Below are 20984 nucleotides of genomic sequence, written 5' to 3'. Positions count from 1 at the left end.
AGAATAGTGTTGCACATTTGCATAATGCCACCCATAAAAGTCCTGCAAGGAATATGGAAAGAGAAAAGCATGTGATATGAGCAAGATTGCTAATCTTTATCGTTCTGCTTACAGAGGTATAAGTTTGTGGCTCACAGTGATGTTTTATAACCACAAAGGGAAAACTTTAACACAGAGTAGATTAAGAAACTGCTGACTACTGGCGTGTGTTTTATAACATCCTCCTGGTATTGTGTAGTACTTTATTAAATTGACTTCTCTCCTCTTGTCTTATTTGTTGTGTCTAAAGCACCACGAGGAATGCAGATTTTTAGGCCTTGAACCTAAAAATCATAATCAACAATGTAGAATATTTATAAATGTGAGGCAATGGTGGGAGACATCAAACATCTTATTTTCTTAGCTTTCCTTATAATGGTGTTCTTATCCAGTTTTGTTTTCTTAAATCAGTAGTATGTTTGAAACTGTTCGAATTGGTCAGTTTATTTGTTTGTTTTTTTGGTTCTCAACATTAAGGAACTGCTTAGTTCACTGGAAATAGTCTATATGAAACCTAAATCATTCAGTAAAATCACAGGTGTTGGCTAGAAGATACTCATTTTTCCAATTCTAGAAGTGTTGTTGTCCATGGAGCACCGAGTATCCTAGGTCGATCTTTTTGTGGGGATTCTGTGTAATCTGCTTGTCTGAACAAGTTCTTGTTTCTGGAAAATCGACAAAGTGGATGGTTTTATTAGCTCTGCAGTCCTCGGATCGATAAACACCATTAATCTGGCTTTTAGCTGCTGGCTAATGCTGCTCTTTGTCAGCAGCACAATGCTGTGTTTATCTTAAGTCGTCTGTCACTCCTCTGATCAGCAGCTGCTTAAAGAGACTGATGAAGGAGTGATATCACCCCACCTTACTTTCTGTCAGGCACCGATTCAAGACAATGACCTCTTTGGTGATCAAACATGTTCTTATCACGATCTACGTCTGAGATACTCCATTGAGATATTGAGATTTAAGTGTCTTTTCTCAACAAAAGTATTCGGTTTCTCTACCACCATGTTGCTGATTAGATCTGGTTAGTACTGTAGTAATGTATCGGTGCGTGAACATGTTTTTGAATTAGCAGTGATTGCCCCAGAAAATGTATGACTTGAGAAAACCATCTAAGAATACTTGTGGTTTCATTAAAGTTGGACTACATTTGGACTTCAAAGGCCCTCTTTGTAATGACTAGCACTGTTAAATGCTAGCTTGCATTGCTAAAGAAATGCATAACCAGAGAGACATGCGCATGGATGTTTATAGGTACAATTAAATTGATACCATTAATGTAATAATGCAAAAATTTGACTTGGTGGTCAACAAATATTGGTTTGATATTGCTAATGGTAGTGTTGCTATTTAAACAGATAGTTCACCCAAAAATGAAAATTTTGTCATTTATTCACCCTAATGTTGTTCTAAACCATAGACTGTAAAAAATGGTCGACGACACTCGTTGGCTCTCTTCCATTGCTGAAAAGTGAAGCCGCCTTGTCCCGATGCGCCGCTGACGTCTTGGGTCTTGAGTCTGCACATTTCGGGACCAGTCCTGCGAAGTAGTGAGCAGGACGTAAAGCCGCAAAATCAAGACCCCGCCCTCGCTCTCGCAGAATGCGCGTATCACAGCTGTCAATCATGATGTCACACACAGTTTTTATAGCATTAAATAACTAATTAAAAACAAAATAAAAAAACACTTGAATTTACATCAGTGTGATAAAAACTACAGTAAATGACAGAAACCAGCTTCGGAAAAATTAATTGAAGTGTAATTAAATTGTTGTGTTGGTCTCAAGTCCCATTGAATAACATGGGGAGGCAGGGTTTATGACCTATACTAGGACCAGTCACTGGGGAGCAATCGAGATGTTTTGGCTTCACTTTTCAGGGCTTGTGCAGCACGCTTGTTCTTAACCTGTATGAGTTTATGTTGAACACAAAAGAAAATATTTTGATGTAAGATGGTAACCATACAGTTGACGGTACCCGTTGACTTCCATAGTAGGACAAACAATTACTATGGAAGTCAATTCAGACGTCCACTGTGCGCTTGCCATGGTTTGGCAGAAAATGTGTTCGACAGAATAAATAAACTCATACAGGTTTAGAACAACAACATGAAGGTGTGTAAATAATTACATTTTTGGGGTATCCAAATCTGTCACAGCACAACACTGTTAGTAAATGATGCTACCTGTAATTATACTGTTCTTACACAGCATTGCCATAAAATCATTGCGTCCCTGTTTTAGCATCCACCAGGGAGCATTTGAGGGTCTTCACAGAGACATGCTTTTAACAAACTTGTCCTTTCTTCTGTGTAGAACAAAGAAGATGAACGGGTCTCTGGACCACCCAGACCAGCCCGACATTGACACAATCAAGATGTTTGTGGGTCAGGTCCCCCGGACGTGGTCAGAGGATCAGCTGCGTGAGCTGTTTGAGCCCTATGGTGCAGTATATGAAATCAATGTTCTTCGAGACAGAAGTCAAAACCCCCCACAGAGTAAAGGTACCTGATGCTTCGTAAACCCACTGAGACGGGATCAATCTTGTCAACATTTTATAGTGATAACTATAAGAAAAGCCATTTTGAGTTTATTGCATTTTTCCCCCTCTGTTTCGGTTTGTAGGTTGTTGTTTTGTCACATATTACACCCGTAAATCTGCGTTAGAAGCACAAAATGCCCTTCACAACATGAAGATTCTTCCAGGGGTGAGAAAGCATCTATTTATATTTGACTGTGTCAATCTATTCCCACATGTGCCATCAGATGAGCTGGCCATCTATTTATTGCTCTTTAAAATGCATGCAGAGTGCCTTTACAAACGCTTTTCGGCAAACCCGACGGAACTGTAACAAACCCTTTTCAAATGGTTTATTTCTCATGGGCGTTGAGGCTTTTTAGTGTTCATAAGTCTCATGTGAGTTCTCTGTGCAGATGCATCATCCCATTCAGATGAAGCCTGCAGACAGTGAGAAAAACAATGGTGAGTTTGCCACGGCATTGCGACTGGCATCTGTCGTTCATAAGTAGCTTGAGGAATTTTCCAGAATGACTTTCAAACACGTGTGCAAAGGCCGTGCTGTTGTAATAATGTGCCGCTTTTGTATTTCAGCTATAGAAGACAGAAAGCTGTTTATTGGAATGATTTCGAAGAAATGCAACGAGAACGACATCAGGCTCATGTTTTCTCCTTATGGTCAAATTGAGGAGTGCCGCATACTCCGAGGTCCTGATGGACTGAGTCGTGGTAAGTCCATATGCATACTTAGGGTTCCCACAGGTCCTTGAAAGTTTGTGAATCTGGGGGAAAAAATTCAAGGCTCTGGGAAGTTTATGAAAATATACATGCATAGATACAGATCATTGAAAGGGCTTGAATCTATTTTGTGCAAGAAGTTTTCTGGAAAAAATCCATATTTCCTGTGTAGTGTAGGATGATAATATAAAAATTCTACACACATGCTAAACTGTTCGCTTAAATGCTTATATTTTCTGTATGCGAATGTTGGTTCATACCAAAATGCTTTTTTGCATAGTTGTGTTTGACACATGAAAACATCTTGGGTTACTTAAGTAACTGTTGTTCCCTGAGAACGCTGCGTCTCCCTTGCCATACTTCCTGCGTCCCTGTAATGCCGTTTTTGCCAATATTTCAGATAGCGATATACTTCCTGGCTCCCGCGTCACCCTGTCTTTGTCGTTAAGCCTCACGATTGGTTGAATTTGATATAAATATTTAGACTCACTTACCCTTGGAGGCATCCCCAAAGTGTCACCGCAGTGACACAGCACGAGTTCCCTCAAAAGGGAACTGTAATAATGTATCTTAAAGGGTAACACAATGTAACCTTGCTCTCACTTGAAATGTGTCCCCACATTTAGTCCTTGAATTTGAGGGTATTGGACCTGGAAAGTCCTTGAAAGGTCCTTGAATTTGAAGGTAACTAAGGTGTGGGAACCCTGCATACTACGTGCAAATGTAATTTGTCAATTGGGTACACTGATGCCAGTACAAGGGAGTACTGTGAAAAAGCTTTTACATGTAGCATATTTGGAGCAAATTTGCTTCTGCTGCTTGACTGGTAGAGCACAATGCTAGTGTCACAAGTCATGGGTTCGAATCCCAGAGAATATAATGATAAAGTGCATACCCTGTTTGTAGTGTGTTTGCATTTGCTGTAGATAAAAGTGGAAAAACAATTCCGCAACAGTGTAGTCTTTTCCTTACTGATAAAACGCCCGTAAACTAAGTCCACCTTCACTGGTCACTGTGATTAGAGTAATTTTAAAGAGGCGATGTTATGCAAAACAGTTGTAGATGCAACCCATCAGAGAATCAGTTGGAGATCATCCTGTTAGCCGAAATGAAAATGTTTATTCATACCGACATCAATGTGACACCAGGGTATCAGAGGTTTGCTCAAATGTGATTGTGCTCGACAAATTGAGAACATATGCTCTGCGTCGCTTTAATCATCCAATTGAGATTTTTAACCTTGTCCCTTTATTCTCCCAATTTTTATCTGGCTATTACCTGTGGCGAATTGAGTTGCTGATGTAAATGTAGCCAAAATGTAACCAAGGGAACATTACGCACATTGAGACCCACGCGACTTCTTTTAGATTTGACTGCAGTGAACTCTCAGCTTATTACCATGGGAACTACTAAAATGATGCACCTTTCGACTTTACCCTGTGCATTTCCCAAAGACACCTGATCCTTTGATGGCGTCTGGATGAGCACAACAGCAGACAACAGTAGTTCAGTAGTTGCAATAAGATTTTTTTCTCATCTCTTTTCACAGGCTGTGCCTTCATCACCTTCACAGCGAGACAAATGGCCCAGTCTGCCATCAAATCCATGCACCAGGCACAGACCATGGAGGTAAACACAATATGCAATTTTGCAGTTTAACTTCATAGTTAATTTCTCAAGGAGACAAGCAGTATTGTTTTTATATTCCTTTACAGAATTATAAAAAAATACTTTTGAGTATTGAAATTGGAATTTAGAAATTGGCTATCAAATCGTAAAGTGCTGATATTGCGCAAAGATTATCTTCTGTTTATTTGCTCTGTTCCACTTTTGGTTGAATGTTTTGAAACATTACACCCTGGGCTCCATTTTTATATGTGGCTTGTTTCCCTCAGGGCTGTTCTTCTCCGATTGTTGTGAAGTTTGCGGACACACAGAAGGATAAAGAACAGAAGCGCATAGCTCAGCAGCTGCAGCAACAGATGCAACAGCTCAACGCTGCCTCCATGTGGGGAAACCTCACAGGACTGAACTCACTTGGGCCGCAGTACCTTGCAGTGAGTACACGTTCCATTTCCAGATCAGCATTGTTACCTACAGATGCAATGGGGTGCATGGGATTGTGACTATGCATGTAAAAAATAACTTTTTGAAACCTAGTTACAAGAAACCTAGTATATGAAAGCTGCTGTGTGCTCATATGCAAATTTTGAGTTATTATCTTTTGTATTAGTTTTTTTTTTAAATTCAGGGTTTGATTTATTAAAGCCACAATATGTAGATTTTTGCCAACCGAGATCGCTATCGCACAATAAAACGATAACAAAATCTTTTTGGAGATGTTGTTTCACCATCCAGAGATGAATGGAATTTGCTAATCATGTTTATGGATGAGGTAATGAATTAATGTTTGTTTTTTTATGTTTTATCACATTATTTTATGCTTCTACAAACAGAAACCGAAAGAGGGTAGCACGGATATTAACTATTTTCCCGCCATTGCCGAGTTAAAACATCAATTAAGAGAAAACCCTTACATATTACAAATCTAATGTTGTGGCTTTAAGAGGGTTGATAATATTATTGAACAAATTATTCTATTTTGAATATTTGCTGTGTTTTTTGCTGTGTTTAAGCACATGGGCTACAGGTCTATGTTTGGCCATTATTTAGCTGCCTCTGATTTGGCCTTTCAAGTTCCTTTTGGTTGTGTATAATTGGAAACTCTAAAATGATAAGTTATTGCCATTGGCTTGTTTACTCGGTTGTGCCAACATAGATGTGAAGCCTTATTTGAATGTGTTAGTGCTGCTTCCATGGGTGTGCTGTGAAAACCTCTTCTATCTTCCCTTTCTGTATCTTTTTAAATCCCTTATTACTTATCCCCTAAATGTTCATGATCACACTTCTTTACCACACTTTCTCCTGCTTGTTTTTTTTTTTAGTTTGCCTTATTGACTGATTCGTTGCTTTCCTCTTCCACTCCTCATTCGCGTCCCCCTCTTTCTCTACTAACCTATCCTCTTCCTCTCATTCTGTTCTACCTCCTTTTTCTTCTTGTCTTCTTAATTTCATCCTTCTCTTTTCTCATTTCGTCCCCCTCTCTCCTTAAATCACAGTCCCGGATGCAGTCCTGACTATCTCTGTTCTCTGTTTTGGTGTAATGTCTAGCTTTATTTGCAGCTTCTACAACAGTCGACGTCCTCTGGAAATGCGCTCAACAATCTCCATCCAATGTCAGGTGAGCTTCTGACAAACTTTGTCCCATTCAGCCCCACATACAATGGCTAGTAAGGCAATTGCAAATTTAATTGCATGAGTATGTGAAGAGTAATGGATGCAAACGCTTAAAGGAATAGTCTACTCATTTTCAATATTAAAATATGTTATTACCTTAACTAAGAATTGTTGATACATCCCTCTATCATCTGTGTGCGTGCACGTAAGCGCTGGAACGCGCTGCGACGCTTCAATAGCATTTAGCTTAGCCCCATTCATTCAATGGTACCATTTAGAGATAAAGTTAGAAGTGACCAAACACATCAACGTTTTTCCTATTTAAAACGAGTAGTTATACGAGCAAGTTTGGTGGTACAAAATAAAACATCGCTTTTCTAAGCGGATTTAAAAGAGTAACTATATTTTATGGCGTAATAGCACTTTTGGGAGTACTTCGACTCGGCGCAGTAACACCCTCCCTCTCCCATTATGAGAGGGAGAAGGGGAGCGGACTTTTCAGGCGAGTCGAAGTACTCCCAAAAGTGCTATTATGCCATAAAATATAGTTCCTCTTTTAAATCCGCTTAGAAAAGCGCTACGTTTTATTTTGTACCACCAAACTTGCTCGTATAACTACTCGTCTTAAATAGGAAAAACGTTGATGTGTTTGGTCACTTCTAACTTTATCTCTAAGTGGTACCATTGAATGAATGGGGCTAAGCTAAATGCTATCGAAGCGTCGCAGCGCGCTCCAGCGCTTACGTTCACGCACACAGATGATAGAGGGATGTATCAACAATTCTTAGTTAAGGTAATAACATATTTTAATATTGAAAATGAGTAGACTATTCCTTTAAGGAATAATGGGGCTAGGCTAAATGCTAACACATTCACGACACGCTGTACAAAGATTAAAAGTGAAACCATTGAAAAAAGATGGGTATGTATTAATTCATCTAAGTTGAGGTAAGAACATGGTAAAATATTGAAAAACGGTGATGTTTTCCTTTAAGCTCTGTCTGGAGAACTGCCCCTTAGAGGGTTTTGCATCTGAACTCTTTCAAGTATTCTGTATGTGTTTTATTTAGTTTGATTGTATTCTTAAATTATTGTTAAGGTGTCATTGCATTTGAATATAAAATTGTGCATCTAGGTTTGAATGCCATGCAGAATCTAGCTGCATTAGCAGCAGCTGCGAGTGCTACGCAGGCAACGCCCACAGGTAGCAGCGCTCTGACCACCTCCAGCTCTCCTCTAAGCGTCCTCACCAGCTCAGGTACGCCCTCTGGACAGCCTGCTCAATCTGCCTGGGACGCCTACAAGGGTTGGTCCCGCTTTTTAATCTCCTCCTGCTATAACCTTTGCTTCTTATAGGTCTCATCTGTATAATGTGAACAGCTGACTTGCTCAAAACGGCTGTGTAATGTTGTAAAGATCTCTGCTGTTAATGCACCACTCCATATACTCCTGCTTCTTTCAGTGGCTTGTTGCATGCAGAAAAACAGTACTACATTTTGCTTTTCCCTCTCTATTTTTTGTGTAACATGGCTGTGTGTGATAAAAGTGTCTGATGGTATGAATCACTGAAATGGATTATGCTAGTAATGGTTCTCGTTTTGTTTTCTGCTCCACCACAGCAGGTTCCTCTCCCACCTCCAGTACTAGCTCTTCTGTAAACCCTATGGCGTCTTTAGGTGCTCTTCAGTCTTTTGCTGCAAGTGCTGGAGCAGGTCTCAATATGAGCTCACTAGCAAGTAAGTATTAACAAGCGTTCATTGTTTTACCCATTATATTAGAATAGAATTATGTTTTTGTTGTCTCTGAATGCCGTTTCTCTGTGTCAGAGGTTTTTTGTGCCCTCCCTTGTTTTTGTGTGTCTGAATGCTGAGCTGTGTTTCTCTGTGTGCAGGTATGGCCGCTCTGAATGGTGGTCTGGGCAGTGGAGGTCTCTCTAATGGCTCTGGCAGTACTATGGAGGCTCTGACTCAGGCAGCTTATTCTGGGATCCAGCAGTACGCAGCTGCTGCCCTGCCCAGCCTCTACAGCCAGAGTTTATTGTCCCAGCAGAACGTCAGCGCAGCCGGCAGCCAGAAGGAAGGTGAGTGCTAGAAGTCTGATAAACTATATGGCTTTTGGGGTTGGTAGGATATAGAGCTGTGGGGGGTGGCTCGTATCTCTTATGAGATGATGATTTTTTTTTAAGTTTGTATATGTGACCCTTGTTATCAACTTATAAAAGTTCATTCTTGTTTTAAATATGCTGCAACAGCAAGTCACAATCAGAACGCGGGTAAGATATCATAATCATATTCTCCACAATGTTCTTTTATTTTTATTTTTTAAATTCCATTTGTTTGAAATGAGTGGAGATCCATACCAGCTGCTCTATGGAAATACATTGAAGGGATATTCCAGGTTAAATTCAACTGCTAGCAACATCTTTGTCAAGCTATATTACCAAGAAATTAATTGTTGACTCCATCAGTTTGTGAAAACCTTTCTTTCTCTTTTTAAAAATAAAAGGCTTAATTGCAGTCAAAGTGTGGGGAGAAATTAAAATCCCACATCTTCAAAGTCTAGCTAATGCTTTTTAAAATTGTACTTATCTCTGTTTTCTTTTGTCTGCTAACTGAGGCATGACTTTGTGACAAAGAATACAACAGAAAATAGTTGTTTAACTTAACATGGGATATTCCTTTAACTAGGCAAGGAGAATACATATTGAGTAGGGGTGTGACGAGACACTTGCTCCACGAGATTGGGTTCACGACTAGACAACATTTTTACACTTTTTAAGAAATCCCCAATGATAAATTTTTTGCATGGGAAACTGAGATTACAAAATTTTGAAATGTTTGAACTAATCTAGGACAGTCCCTTAAAACCAGCCTTATGTATTCTAACAAATGCCTGCAGAGGGCATCAGTGGACTTGCGATTGTTATTTACACTTTTACCATATATATCCAAATATAAGACAAGGGTTTTTGTCCTAAAAATAGGCTGAAAATGGGGGGTTGTCTTATATTCGCGATATAGACAAAATCATGGGGGAATGGGAGAAAGCGGGGGAAACAGTAGAGGGCGCCAACACAATTGGTTAGATGTGTTCGATTAAAAGCAGATGGTTATTTTCTGTCCATCTTCACAGTAGAGGTCTTCCTGGGGTCCAAAGAAATATACCCGACCGAAAGGACCCGAATCACTTTGTACCCGAACCCGACATGCATAAATACTTTTTTTTTTTTTTAAGAGAGACTCGACCCGAGAAAATTAGACCCGAGTCCGACCCGAATTAGGGGCAATTTTCTTTAATCCGACTGGACCCGAATGTAAACGGCACTGACGTATGTGCCTTCTGCAGACCCACATGCAGCTGTCAGACAGAAAGAACTCTGGTGACCTTGCACCCAATTTAGCGAGCTGCTCCATTTGCTTTACTTTGTTATCTGACGACGACACCAACGTAACCGCTAAAATGTACATTTATAATTGACTGACATGTACATCTCAACGAAAATGAACCTACCGCCAGCCACACAATGTTGCAAGCGCTCTTATCAAACAGATGAGGTTTGAAAAGGACATTGACGCACACACACGAGAGAGTTTGAGTCTTCTCTGGTCCGTTCAGCAAAAACACATTCATTTTAAATTACCAGAGACCCGATGCTGCTATTATTGTACCCAACTCGTGTCTGAGGCGCAACTTTTAGACCCGAACCTGATCGGGTCTCGGGTCGGACCTCGGGTTTTCGGATCTAAGTGGACCCGAGAAGACACCTACTTCACAGTACCACAGTTACATACATACATAATTATTGCATTTTGTGGAAAGGTTATTCATTTAGTCACTTATTCATTTTTAAACTCACTCATTGACAGATAGCACTTCATTTTATGACAAATTAATCCAAATATTTAATCAATCAATGGTGTTAAAATGTTTTTCCAATGAATTATCAATACAATTTTCAAATAAAATTATTTTCTGTTGAAAACCAGATTTTTCTTCTACAAAATCTTTTTTCCCAAAAATAAGTCTGGAAAATGGGGGGGGTCGTCTTATATTCAAGGTCGTCTTAATTTCAGATTGAAAAAATGTTTACTTTGGGCCAAAAAAAAGCTTTAAATCCATTTAAATCTTTAATATTTGTGCAATTCTTTACAATAGAAATGATACAGCCACTATTATTCTTGAGCAAGAACATGCAGACATGAAATCATGTAAACTCAAAATGAGGGTTTAAACTGCTGAGATGCTTTACATGTGAATGATCAACATGCGTCTCAGACTTTGAGTTCCCAAACAAACATTATTGGAAACCCAAACATAAAAGCATGCAGTTTTGCTACAAACTCAATTTTATGCTGATGTTAATCTTGTGAGATCTCGTTGCACAAGATCTCGTCACACCTTTTATATTGAGCCTTACTGTACGTTCACACCGCTGCTTGCGAGAGCTTAAAAAAAACACTGGCTGCCCACTAGAAAGGCCTAGTGGACGCTCAAATGCATTGTCTGGAATCCTCTCAGGTGGAAGACTTCTGTGGGTTGACGCCGAATGTTTCAGCCTTCCAATTGGTTGCAGCAAAACCACGTCATAGCTCATTACCATAAAGTTGAGCTGATTTCAACTCTCCTTGACCCTCACACCGTCCAAGGCATGCCGTTGCTCGCAGACGGCTCTCATTGAAAATGAATGACTTCCTGCCACTTTGACGCTCCCTCCAGTGGCTGTGTGAACGCACAGTAATGAAGAGGTTATAAAAAAAGGAAAGATGTAATGTCATTTTTTTCTGTCTTGCTCTCTATTTCTCCTTATGTTTTTTTTAATAGGCCCAGAAGGAGCAAATTTGTTCATCTACCACCTACCACAAGAGTTTGGTGATCAGGATCTGTTGCAGATGTTTATGCCTTTCGGCAATGTAATCTCAGCCAAGGTCTTCATTGACAAACAGACCAACCTTAGCAAGTGTTTTGGCTTTGTAAGTCAAGAATAATTTTTTGCTTATTATTAATTTGAGCGTGCGTGTTAAAGTTTTAAATTTTGCCATTTCGGAAATCCGAAAACTTTAGCTGTTATAGCTTACGTTTTATGGTCTGTACTTGTATATAACTGGAGGCCGGTTCTGTTTTTTTTACAGGCTTTGTAAGTTACGACAATCCAGTTTCATCCCAGGCGGCCATTCAGTCAATGAACGGTTTTCAGATCGGAATGAAGCGACTGAAGGTGCAACTTAAACGATCCAAAAATGACAGCAAGCCATACTGAGTGCTTTTACTCTCAAATGGACTTGGTTTGAAAATGTTTTTCTGGTAAGTGGAGTGTGATGTTGGAAAGTTAGAAATGACCCCCTTAACCCCCCCACCCTCCCCCTCCTAATGCTTCTTCTACTTCTGGCCTTTCCTACATATTTTCTCTTTAAACCTTCGAAAGAAAGACAACATGCAAATTGTTAACATTTAGGAATTTGTTTTCCGAGAAAAAGTGTGTTCTTTTTTACATTTTAAATGGATTGTGTTTTTTTGTTTTTTGTTTTTTTTCTGGTGCCATATTTACAAGTTTGCTGTGTATAAATCTTGCGTCAAAGGATGTTGCACAATGAAAGTCAGCCTGTGTGACTGCTTTCAGTCCCTTAGACTGTTGATCACCACGGTCAGACCCCTGTAGATGTTCTCCTGTGTTTACACTAGACTTTTGTAGTACATTTGGACCGTGTAATGCTGACGCCTCCTACGAAGCTGCCTTTCTAGAACATGAAGGAGGTTTGCTGCATCGGTGCAAAAGATAATCAGTCACCTGAATATTGTTTGGAGCATCTGGAAGGTCAGACCGCTCTCCACTCGACTCAGTTTTCATGGATGTCTTTTTATTTAAATCGTTTATTTATTTCACTAATTTATTTATTTATTTTTAACGTATCTGTGACTTCACAATGGTGGTGTTGTAACATTTGCTTCAAAGCCTGTTTTTGATGTATTCTAGTAGAGGGCTCAGACGCAACAATGATGCTGTTTGTTGGTTTTCATAATTCACATTCTATACGGACAAGCAAGCACTACAGTGTATTATACGTTTATATGGAGAACAGTGGTTAATCAGCCAGTATTGGTAGTTTGCTGGAAATCCTACACTTACTCTCAGGACATTCTCACCTTTTTGTCAGACCAAAACTTTTTTGTTCACTCTTGCCCGTCATTCTACTCTTTTAAACTCGCCTGGTACATAAAGATGCCTGATTATTAAATAGTAATAAAATGGAGTGCATTGAAATCTGAAAGATTTTCGTAAAGCCTCCAAATGTATTCAAAACATTTTTTGGAAATGCATTTTTGTCAAACTTTGAATCGCGTAGTAGCACATAGGTTTTTTTTCAGACACACAAGCAGTGTCAATTAATTTTATTTTGGCGGTCATCTAATATGATCCTACTCCTTAATTCAAGAATTCAAGTGTGTGGCGTTGAAGCTTTTAGCAATATTTTCATCTCGGAAAAAAGTGGGAGAATCGATGAATTTTGAAAAGATGTAGCCAAGAACAGAAGGAAGCAGGTTCACTAATACTTAATTCATTGCCACTTGTCAGAATACTCTGAACGAGAATAATTTCTTAATTTTGTGGAAAGTATTTTTCTCAGCGTTGCAGGTATACAATTATCCTCACGGCTGCTGGAACAAACCCTGCAATCCTGTGGCACTTAGTAAAAAAGTTAAGGCAGTATCATCGTAATTAAATGTTAATGTCAATCTGACTCCTGCAGGGTCGTATGGTGAAGATGGTTTTTATGGATGTGGAGGACAAAAACGTTATCCAGATAGTGTATATTACTTAACTATTATGCCTTTTCTATTTTTATAGAGGTTTTATAATATTGCCTAAATAATTTCTCTGAATTTAAACAAATCACTTAAAAGATTCAACAGTGTTTTTGTAGAATCCAAATGTGAAGTTTTGTGAATACATTTCACTGATCGTTTAAACAACTGATGTGTGGCCCTTTTCACTAGATGTAGTTTATTGTCTGTTTAGTCCAAATTGTATGATGACTGTCCAGGTGTACAGTAGCTGGGATGTTTTTAAAGGTCTGATGCAGGTCCACGGTTCAGTCTAAAGTTATTACACAGTTTAGAGAAGTTACGCAGCTGGAATGTGCTGTATGAATAAGTCACATGTTTAGTTTCTTTACAACATAAGTCACAATGTTTGAAAATTGTATTATACAAATTCTCTTTGACATTTACCTCACTATTGTTTTCACTGCTTGTATTGAGAATGGTGCTTTTAATTTTTTAAAGCCAATTTGTGTTACACACACTATTTATTTTGTTTTGTCAAAGTATGGATGCCTCATAAAACAGATTTAATTTTAAATAACACTTTTTCACTAAAAATGTTGTTTCATGCATTTCACACGCTTTAGACTGAACCCAGCTGTTAAGCTACATGTCGAAATGTTTAGATGCTAGTCCAGGGAACGACCAATCCCTGATCTGTGCCTCTGTTCAAATTCATGATATAGTTGCATTAAAAAAAATTAGGTAGATCTAAAATGAGAAACCCTTGGATGTGTCCAAGCGTACCACTAGTCATCATTTTTAAAAGTCCAAAGATTCTTGTGAACTTGTTATAGGCAGATATTTTGTTTGTTAGGCAGAATCTTTTCATGGTTTTGTTCAATTTTATCCAGAGCAGAATGGCTGGCGTTTGTGTAAAGGTCTGCTCGGTTGTGCGCCTTGAAAAGGCTCACAATGTGCCAAACACGTTGAGTCTTAAATTACTGTATACATTGTAATTATACTCTGTTCCATCATGTTTATCCAGTTATTGTCCTTCACAGAGTTAAATGTATCGAAATTGTATCCGTTTGTGTTACCCATGCCAGGTGTTTGTGTAAAAATAACCAGTATGAACTGCTCCAAATATGCATTACTACATAGTCCCACACAATTCAAGTTGAAGCACAAAATAAAATGACATTCATTCAAAGAGCTGAAATACTGAAGCACAATTTTTTCCCTGTTTCTTGTTCTTTCCCTTGGTCTGAAATTGAAAAAAAAATGTGGTGAGAATTTTTTTAACATTTAAAAAGGCATTTATAGGTGTTTGATTCAAATCCAAATGTTGCTGAAGTTTTGTTTTAAAGTTGTTGTTTTTTTACACATCAGTATTCAGTTGATCTAGCTGTATTAGGCAGGCTGTGTTGTCCTCCTGGTGGTGTTTAATGTTATTCCCATTCATTCACTATTAGCATGGTGCTTCCCTTTCCCTCCTTCCCACTTCATTGTTTCCTGTGTTGCATTCAATGTTTTGTGTTTAGAGTTGTGTACCTTTTTGAAATCCCTTCCCCATGCAAAAATAATCATTCATAATTTTCTTTTTCATCCCTCTCCTTTTTCTGTTGTGCTTTAACCTAGGTTTGTTATTCGTTTTTTGTTTTATTCTAGATATCTTCGTGCCCGTTTGTCATCGTTTGCCTAGCATGTCGATGTGACGTCAAAAGTTCATCGTCCAGTCCGTTGTCCTCTTCGCTTCTCTGACGCTTGAAATTTCACACTTGACCTTTTTTGTTAACTTTTGACGCTGTTGATTACTTATTTTGTTTGTTTGTTCCTTTGTGTGATGTTCATTTCTGTCATTTGTGCTGCCAATAGGGAGCGCTAGAAAGACTGCTAACGTGTAAAAAGTTTCTTGAAAATTGTTCTGAGCAAAAAGAGTCTATTTTTCTAGAACGTTAAAAACATAACCACTAGATTTTTTTTAATTTTCAATTGTTGAATTTCTGTTGTTTCTCTTTATCAAATTTTTATTGTTTTAGAGCAGTCTTCCTAGCGCTTCAAATTGTACTCCTTTTTTGAAGTTTTTGTTTCTTCTCAAAGCAGCCATTCAGTTTATATTCACTTTTTTGTGTGTTCAAGTGTGGGTGTGTTTCCCTCTTTCTTTCACTTATAGTTCTAAAACTTTTAGAGGATGTTTTCGTCACATTTTGCTGAAATTGAGGATAAACTTTGTAGTTTTGTGTTAGGTTAGTTGGCATGATGTAATTTTGGGAGATTCTAATAACAGAGTGACGTTACAATAGACACTTGAATTGCCTTTTTTTCTTTGTGTGTCGAGCCAATACGGGCACATGTTTTTATTTCCTTATTGTGTGAAAATCAGGATTAGTCTGAAATAAAAATGCATAGAATGAGCAGAGTTGAATTTCTTGTCACAGGTAAATACTAAGCATGCATGTTTTTGTTTTGTAAGTGCACTGAAATCCTCAGCAAAATGTGATTTAGTTCTGTTTCAAAGTCGAAGATGAATAAAGTGGTGCCAAAAGTTTTGCATGTTGCTGTTGGTCACATTTTCAGTATATGTTTCACATTATGCTACTGCTAAGTTTTAGAAAAGCTAATTACATTGTGTTTTTTGGTATAAAGTGGGATTTTTAAAATTTTTAAGTGGTCACTGATGAAATATAACTTATTGTGCCTACATCAGTAAAATCATCATAATTTTTTAAAGATGTATTCAGTTAATGATCTGTTACAACCATACAGTACATCTGTTTTACTTTTTTAATCTTTTATCATTTTGACATGTGTATTTGTTGTGATAAAAGTTGTGGACTGCTTAGCAGAGGTGAACTGCCGTTTCGGGGACAGCCCTCTAAATATCCATGTTCCCATTAATGAAGAGCCACATTAGGGATTCTTTACCCCCTTTCCTTTTTCATGCCGACAGACTAATTGAGGTGGTGATGTTTTCTTTGTAGATTTATAAGCTGCTGTTTTGTGAGTTTAAATGTACTCTGAGAAAATTTCCTGTGGGTGTTTGTCATTATTGGTACAGAGTGATTGTATTTAACATTTAAGATTTGTACAGATTTTGCCTTTTCTACTTCAGAATTTTTGTTTCACACATGTAAATCCCATTACGTAGAGCATGTAGACTATAACACCATGACCAAACATCAACTGAAAAAAAAAACAAATTCACAAAACAGCCTTTGAGTTAAGAGGTGATTTCAAGTTTTTTGTCATTTGTGTGGTTGGCAGTGTAGAGTGTTGAATTTATTAGATGTCTGAAACAAGTGTGTTGTATGGGTTTGGTTTTTTCCTCGCTACTGTTTATACAGAAATATAGCACAGTGGACACTCAAAGCAGCCAACTGCTAGTTCAACTTTAGTATATGTATTAAAACTGTTTGAAAAGATTCACACACATTGTCTCTGAATTTATTTTTTATATGCTAAAGAAATTATAACATGCATTCCAGTTTTTAATACAAAATTCAACCACAGCTTTGATCTGCTAATCCCTGAATTTTAGTTATTGTGTGTCATCAATGCAGTTAGATTAAGATTACGACAACTTCGACTTAGCCAATATGATGCAGTTGATGATCTGCAGAAGCTTATCATGATGACTAGGGATGCACACGTCTGAAAAGCTAATAATAGGCATTGTTCAATAAGTAAGAGGTGCAACATCACTTTCTGAATGTAATATTAAAGCAAGTATCAGGCTCTCATTGAGAAAGACACTGATCCATGTTCATTACGCTTGCACCATATGACAGGTAAGTGTTAGAGTTTGCTGCTTTTATAGTGGCCACCCACAGTTTCACTGAAGAGAGGAGCCATATGGTTATATTTGGGACTGATGTTCATGTGGACAGTATGTGGATCTTGAAAAATGATGCGATGCAGGTTTGAACTTTCCTTCTGGAAATCTTCAAGACTCTTCTCTATTCTCAACACCCCATCATGCTTTCCATAAAAATCCACTTCCTCTGGGTACAGATCATCACCTACATGTCAGAAAAGAGAGACACTTAACAGTTCAATGCATAAATACAATGATTTAATCAAATTTATTTACCGTTGTAAATTGTTATTGAAATGTTATTGTTACTACATTCACTTATGCGGTGGTTTCCCGGACAGGGCTTATCCTAGTCCCCCACTAAAATGCATGTTTTTAATATTAACATCTATCAGTGCCATTGTTTTGTCTCAAGATGCACACCAGTCTTGTTTTTTGTAAGGTCTGTTTGTAAAAACTACTTAAATGTCCTAATGCCTAGTCCTGGATTGAGCTAAATCATGTCTGGGAAACTGCTTTAGCTGGTAAAATGGAATCAGTCTGTTATAGGCTTTGTTTCCATCAAAAGACAAAACAGAAACTTTCTATTCAACAAAATAATGACCTGGCAAGACAGAGATGTGAAAGTTGTCAAACTTCAAGTGGATAGGCAGCCACTGCTCGCAGCCCTCCAGAGACCTCTGGCAAGCAAAGCGATGAAGATCTTTGAGAGCTGGAAACCGGCACATTCGTCCTGGTGGTGCTATCCATATTTCCTTTGATTTATAGCGGTTCAGCACTTCAGAGGGAGTGGACCACTGCAGGACAGAACGAATGTGTTATTTATTGAGAATGAATTAATCACAATATCAATTATTACAATAATTATTAATATGTGAAGCTTGTGCATCAAGACTTGACTCCCAGACAGTATAGGACTATTAAAGGAATAGTTCACCCTAAAATGGAAATTCTCTCATAATTTACTCACCATCATGCCATCCCAGGTTTATATTATATTATTGTATAAACAAACTAAGTTATTTGTATTAAATGCCTTACTCGATACATAGATCCAACAGCACAGACATCCATCATAATAGTAATTCAAACCCATATGGTATGTATAAAGTGAAATTAAAGGTGTGTGTGTGAGAGAAAACTTATTATTTTGCCCTTTTTAGCTAAACTGTAAGTAAAACAAGCATATCCAAGGGATAAGTTCTCATTTCATTAAAATAAATCTCATAGGTTCTTATGTGTCTCTTGGCCAGCCATGTATTTTGTCATGTAACACGCAAGAACCAATGAGATTTGAAGTTATTGATGTGTCACCATATTAAAAATGTAGCAACCAGATAATCTTGTTTTGGTTTCATATCCTTGAATAAGCAACAAATATGAATCCTTTCTTACACTTATCTATTGTCTCACATCTAATGAAGTCATTTGGATTACTTTAACAATGGACGGATGTGTTTTCAGAGCTTCAACATTTTATGATCTATGTAGTTCATTTTAGCTAAAGAAACAAATACACACACACACACGCGTGATTGCAGAGAGACAGAGCGCACCGCATCTTAACCTATAAATAAACCACACCCACAGTACTTTTAAAGTCTAAATTGTGATATAAAAATGTCAGAAATTATATTTTATGAGATAAAAATGTCAGAAATTGAGATAAAAAGTCATAATTACGAGATTAAAAGTCAGAAATTGACGAGAAAATTTTCAGAAATTATGACTTTATAAGTCTAAATTATGAGAAATAAACTGGAAATTAAGAGAAATAAAGTCATAATTATGAGATAAAAATTTGAAACGCGTCATAACCTGTAAACCACGCCCACCGGACTTTTAAAGTCAAAAATATGAGATAAAAAGTCATAATTACGAGATAAAAAGTCATAATTACAAGATAAAAAGTCATAATTACGAGATAAAGTCATAATTACGAGATAAAAAGTCCCCCTCTTTATCCTCGTTAATCACCTCATCATTGTTTGACTCATATGACCTGTTCCCCTCTTGATTTGCTCCGTTATGTAATGCCCTTGTGTTTGCTGTCTTGTGCCAGTTTGTTTTGTAAACTTACATGTATCTAGTTTATAGTTTGTCAAGTCAGTCAAGTGATCTTGTCAAGTTTATTCTTTTGTTTTAGTCAAGTCAGTTTTTTGTCATTTACCAATTCTTGTTATTTTCTCATGGGTTTTGCTTTTCTGTGTATTTCTCAAATAAAGTCCTCGAGTTCATCCATTTTGTGTGCACTTGGGTTCTGCCCTCACCATTCCTGACAGTCGTAATGATGACTTGGTAAGTCGTGAGTCGTAATTATGACTAGTAAGTCGTAATTATGTTGTAAGTAGTAAGTCGTAATTATGACTTGGTAAATCGTAAGTCATAATTATGACATGGTAAGTCGTAAGTCGTCATTATGACTTGGTAAGTTGTAAGTCATAATAATGTAAGTAGTAATAATTTGATAAGTCGTAATTATGACTTGGTAAGTCGTAAGTCATAATTATGTAAGTAATAATAACTTGGTAAGTCGTAATTATGACTTGGTAAGTCGTAAGTTGTAATTATGACTCGGTAAGTCGTAATTATGACTTGGTAAGTCGTAAGTCGTAATTATGACTTGGTAAGTAGTAAGTCGTAATTATCACTTGGTAAGTCGTAATTATGTCGTAAGTAGTAAGTCGTAATTATGTAAGTAGTAATATTTTGGTAAGTCGTAATTATGACTAGTAAGTCGTAAATTATGACTTTGTAAGTCGTAATTATGACTAGTAAGTCGTAATTCTGACTTGGTTAGTCGTAAGTCGTAATTATTTCGTAAGTAGTAAGTCGCAATTTTGTAAGTAGTAATAATTTGGTAAGATGTAATTATGACTAGTAAGTCGTAAATTATGACTTTGTAAGTCGTAAGTCATAATTATGTAAATAGTTATAACTTGTTAAGTCGTAATTATGACTTGGTAAGACGTAAGTCATAATTATGTAAGTAGTAATAACTTGGTAAGTTGTAATTATGACTTGGTAAGATGTAAGTCATAATTATGTAAGTAGTTATAACTTGGTAAGTCGTAATTATGACTTGGTAAGACGTAAGTCATAATTATGTAAGTAGTAATAACTTGGTAAGTTGTAATTATGACTTGGTAAGTCGTAAGTTGTGTATTATGACTTGGTAAGTCGTAAGTCGTAATTATGACTTGGTAAGTCGTAAGTCGTAATTATGTCGTAAGTAGTAAGTCGTAATTATGACTTGGTAAGTCGTAAGTCGTAATTATGTCGTAAGTAGTAAGTCGTAATTATGACTTGGTAAGTCGTAAGTTGTAATTATGACTTGGCAAGTCGTAAAATGCAAAGTGTGCATCCTTCGTAGTTTACTAAAAAGCCAAAATACCTTTGGATTTATTGTTCTGTTATAAAATAATTCACTTCGTAGTTCACTTCAGAGAATGCAAAGTGTGCATCCTTCGTACTGTGCACACTACAAAGGGTGCATCCTTCATAGTGTGCACACTACAAAGGGTGCATCCTTCATAGTGTACTAGAAAGCCAAAATACCTTTGGATTTATTGTTTTTTTACAAAAAATTCACTTTTTAGTTTCCAAATGTTACTTGTTTTGCCAAAATGATGTACACTACAAAGGCTGCATGCTTTGTAGTGTGTATCCAGGATGCATACTAGAAAGCCAAAATTCAGATTTATTGTTTTTGTATAATGTAAAGCAAAGTGTGCATCCTTTATAGTGTACTAGAAAGCTAAAATATTTTGTACACTACAAAGGGTGGTGTATTTAAAAAAATCACTTTGTAGTACTACAAAGAGTTCATGCTTCGTAGTGCGTATCCAGGATGCATATTAGAAAGCCAAAATTC

At 37.3% G+C, this 20984-nt stretch overlaps 2 protein-coding genes across 16 annotated transcripts in view; one reads left to right on the top strand and one right to left on the bottom strand.

The window, feature by feature from the left end:
* celf1 (cugbp, Elav-like family member 1) overlaps positions 1 to 15844 on the top strand; it is a 32045-nt gene extending 16201 nt beyond the window's left edge. For 2 of the 15 annotated variants that reach the window (XM_055206246.2, XM_055206155.2), the window contains 14 exons: positions 2358 to 2545; positions 2667 to 2749; positions 2976 to 3024; positions 3154 to 3288; positions 4847 to 4926; positions 5193 to 5354; positions 6469 to 6538; positions 7670 to 7840; positions 8154 to 8270; positions 8426 to 8614; positions 8786 to 8806; positions 11356 to 11499; positions 11664 to 11835; positions 14965 to 15844. In XM_055206246.2, coding sequence (XP_055062221.1) covers positions 2368 to 2545; positions 2667 to 2749; positions 2976 to 3024; positions 3154 to 3288; positions 4847 to 4926; positions 5193 to 5354; positions 6469 to 6538; positions 7670 to 7840; positions 8154 to 8270; positions 8426 to 8614; positions 8786 to 8806; positions 11356 to 11499; positions 11664 to 11791 — 1527 coding nt within the window. In that variant the 5' untranslated portion in view covers positions 2358 to 2367 and the 3' untranslated portion in view covers positions 11792 to 11835; positions 14965 to 15844. The remainder of the gene's footprint in view (positions 1 to 2357; positions 2546 to 2666; positions 2750 to 2975; positions 3025 to 3153; positions 3289 to 4846; positions 4927 to 5192; positions 5355 to 6468; positions 6539 to 7669; positions 7841 to 8153; positions 8271 to 8425; positions 8615 to 8785; positions 8807 to 11355; positions 11500 to 11663; positions 11836 to 14964) is intronic. The other 13 variants (XM_055206213.2, XM_055206210.2, XM_055206205.2 and 10 more) reach the window with 13 other exon arrangements.
* Positions 15845 to 16718: 874 nt separating this feature from the next.
* LOC141352925 (acyl-coenzyme A diphosphatase NUDT19-like) lies at positions 16719 to 18205 on the bottom strand. The gene is made up of 2 exons (XM_073859059.1): positions 17715 to 18205; positions 16719 to 17315 (listed from the first exon to the last, which is right to left on the bottom strand). The coding sequence occupies exons 1-2, from the start codon at positions 17836 to 17838 to the stop codon at positions 17092 to 17094; spliced, it is 348 nt and encodes a 115-aa protein (XP_073715160.1). The 5' UTR covers positions 17839 to 18205; the 3' UTR covers positions 16719 to 17091.
* Between the last annotated feature and the right edge of the window lie 2779 nt (positions 18206 to 20984).

This window comes from Misgurnus anguillicaudatus, chromosome 21, assembly GCF_027580225.2.
Source record: "Misgurnus anguillicaudatus chromosome 21, ASM2758022v2, whole genome shotgun sequence".
Taxonomy (NCBI): domain Eukaryota; kingdom Metazoa; phylum Chordata; class Actinopteri; order Cypriniformes; family Cobitidae; genus Misgurnus; species Misgurnus anguillicaudatus.
This window is presented reverse-complemented; position numbering and strand designations above follow the sequence as displayed.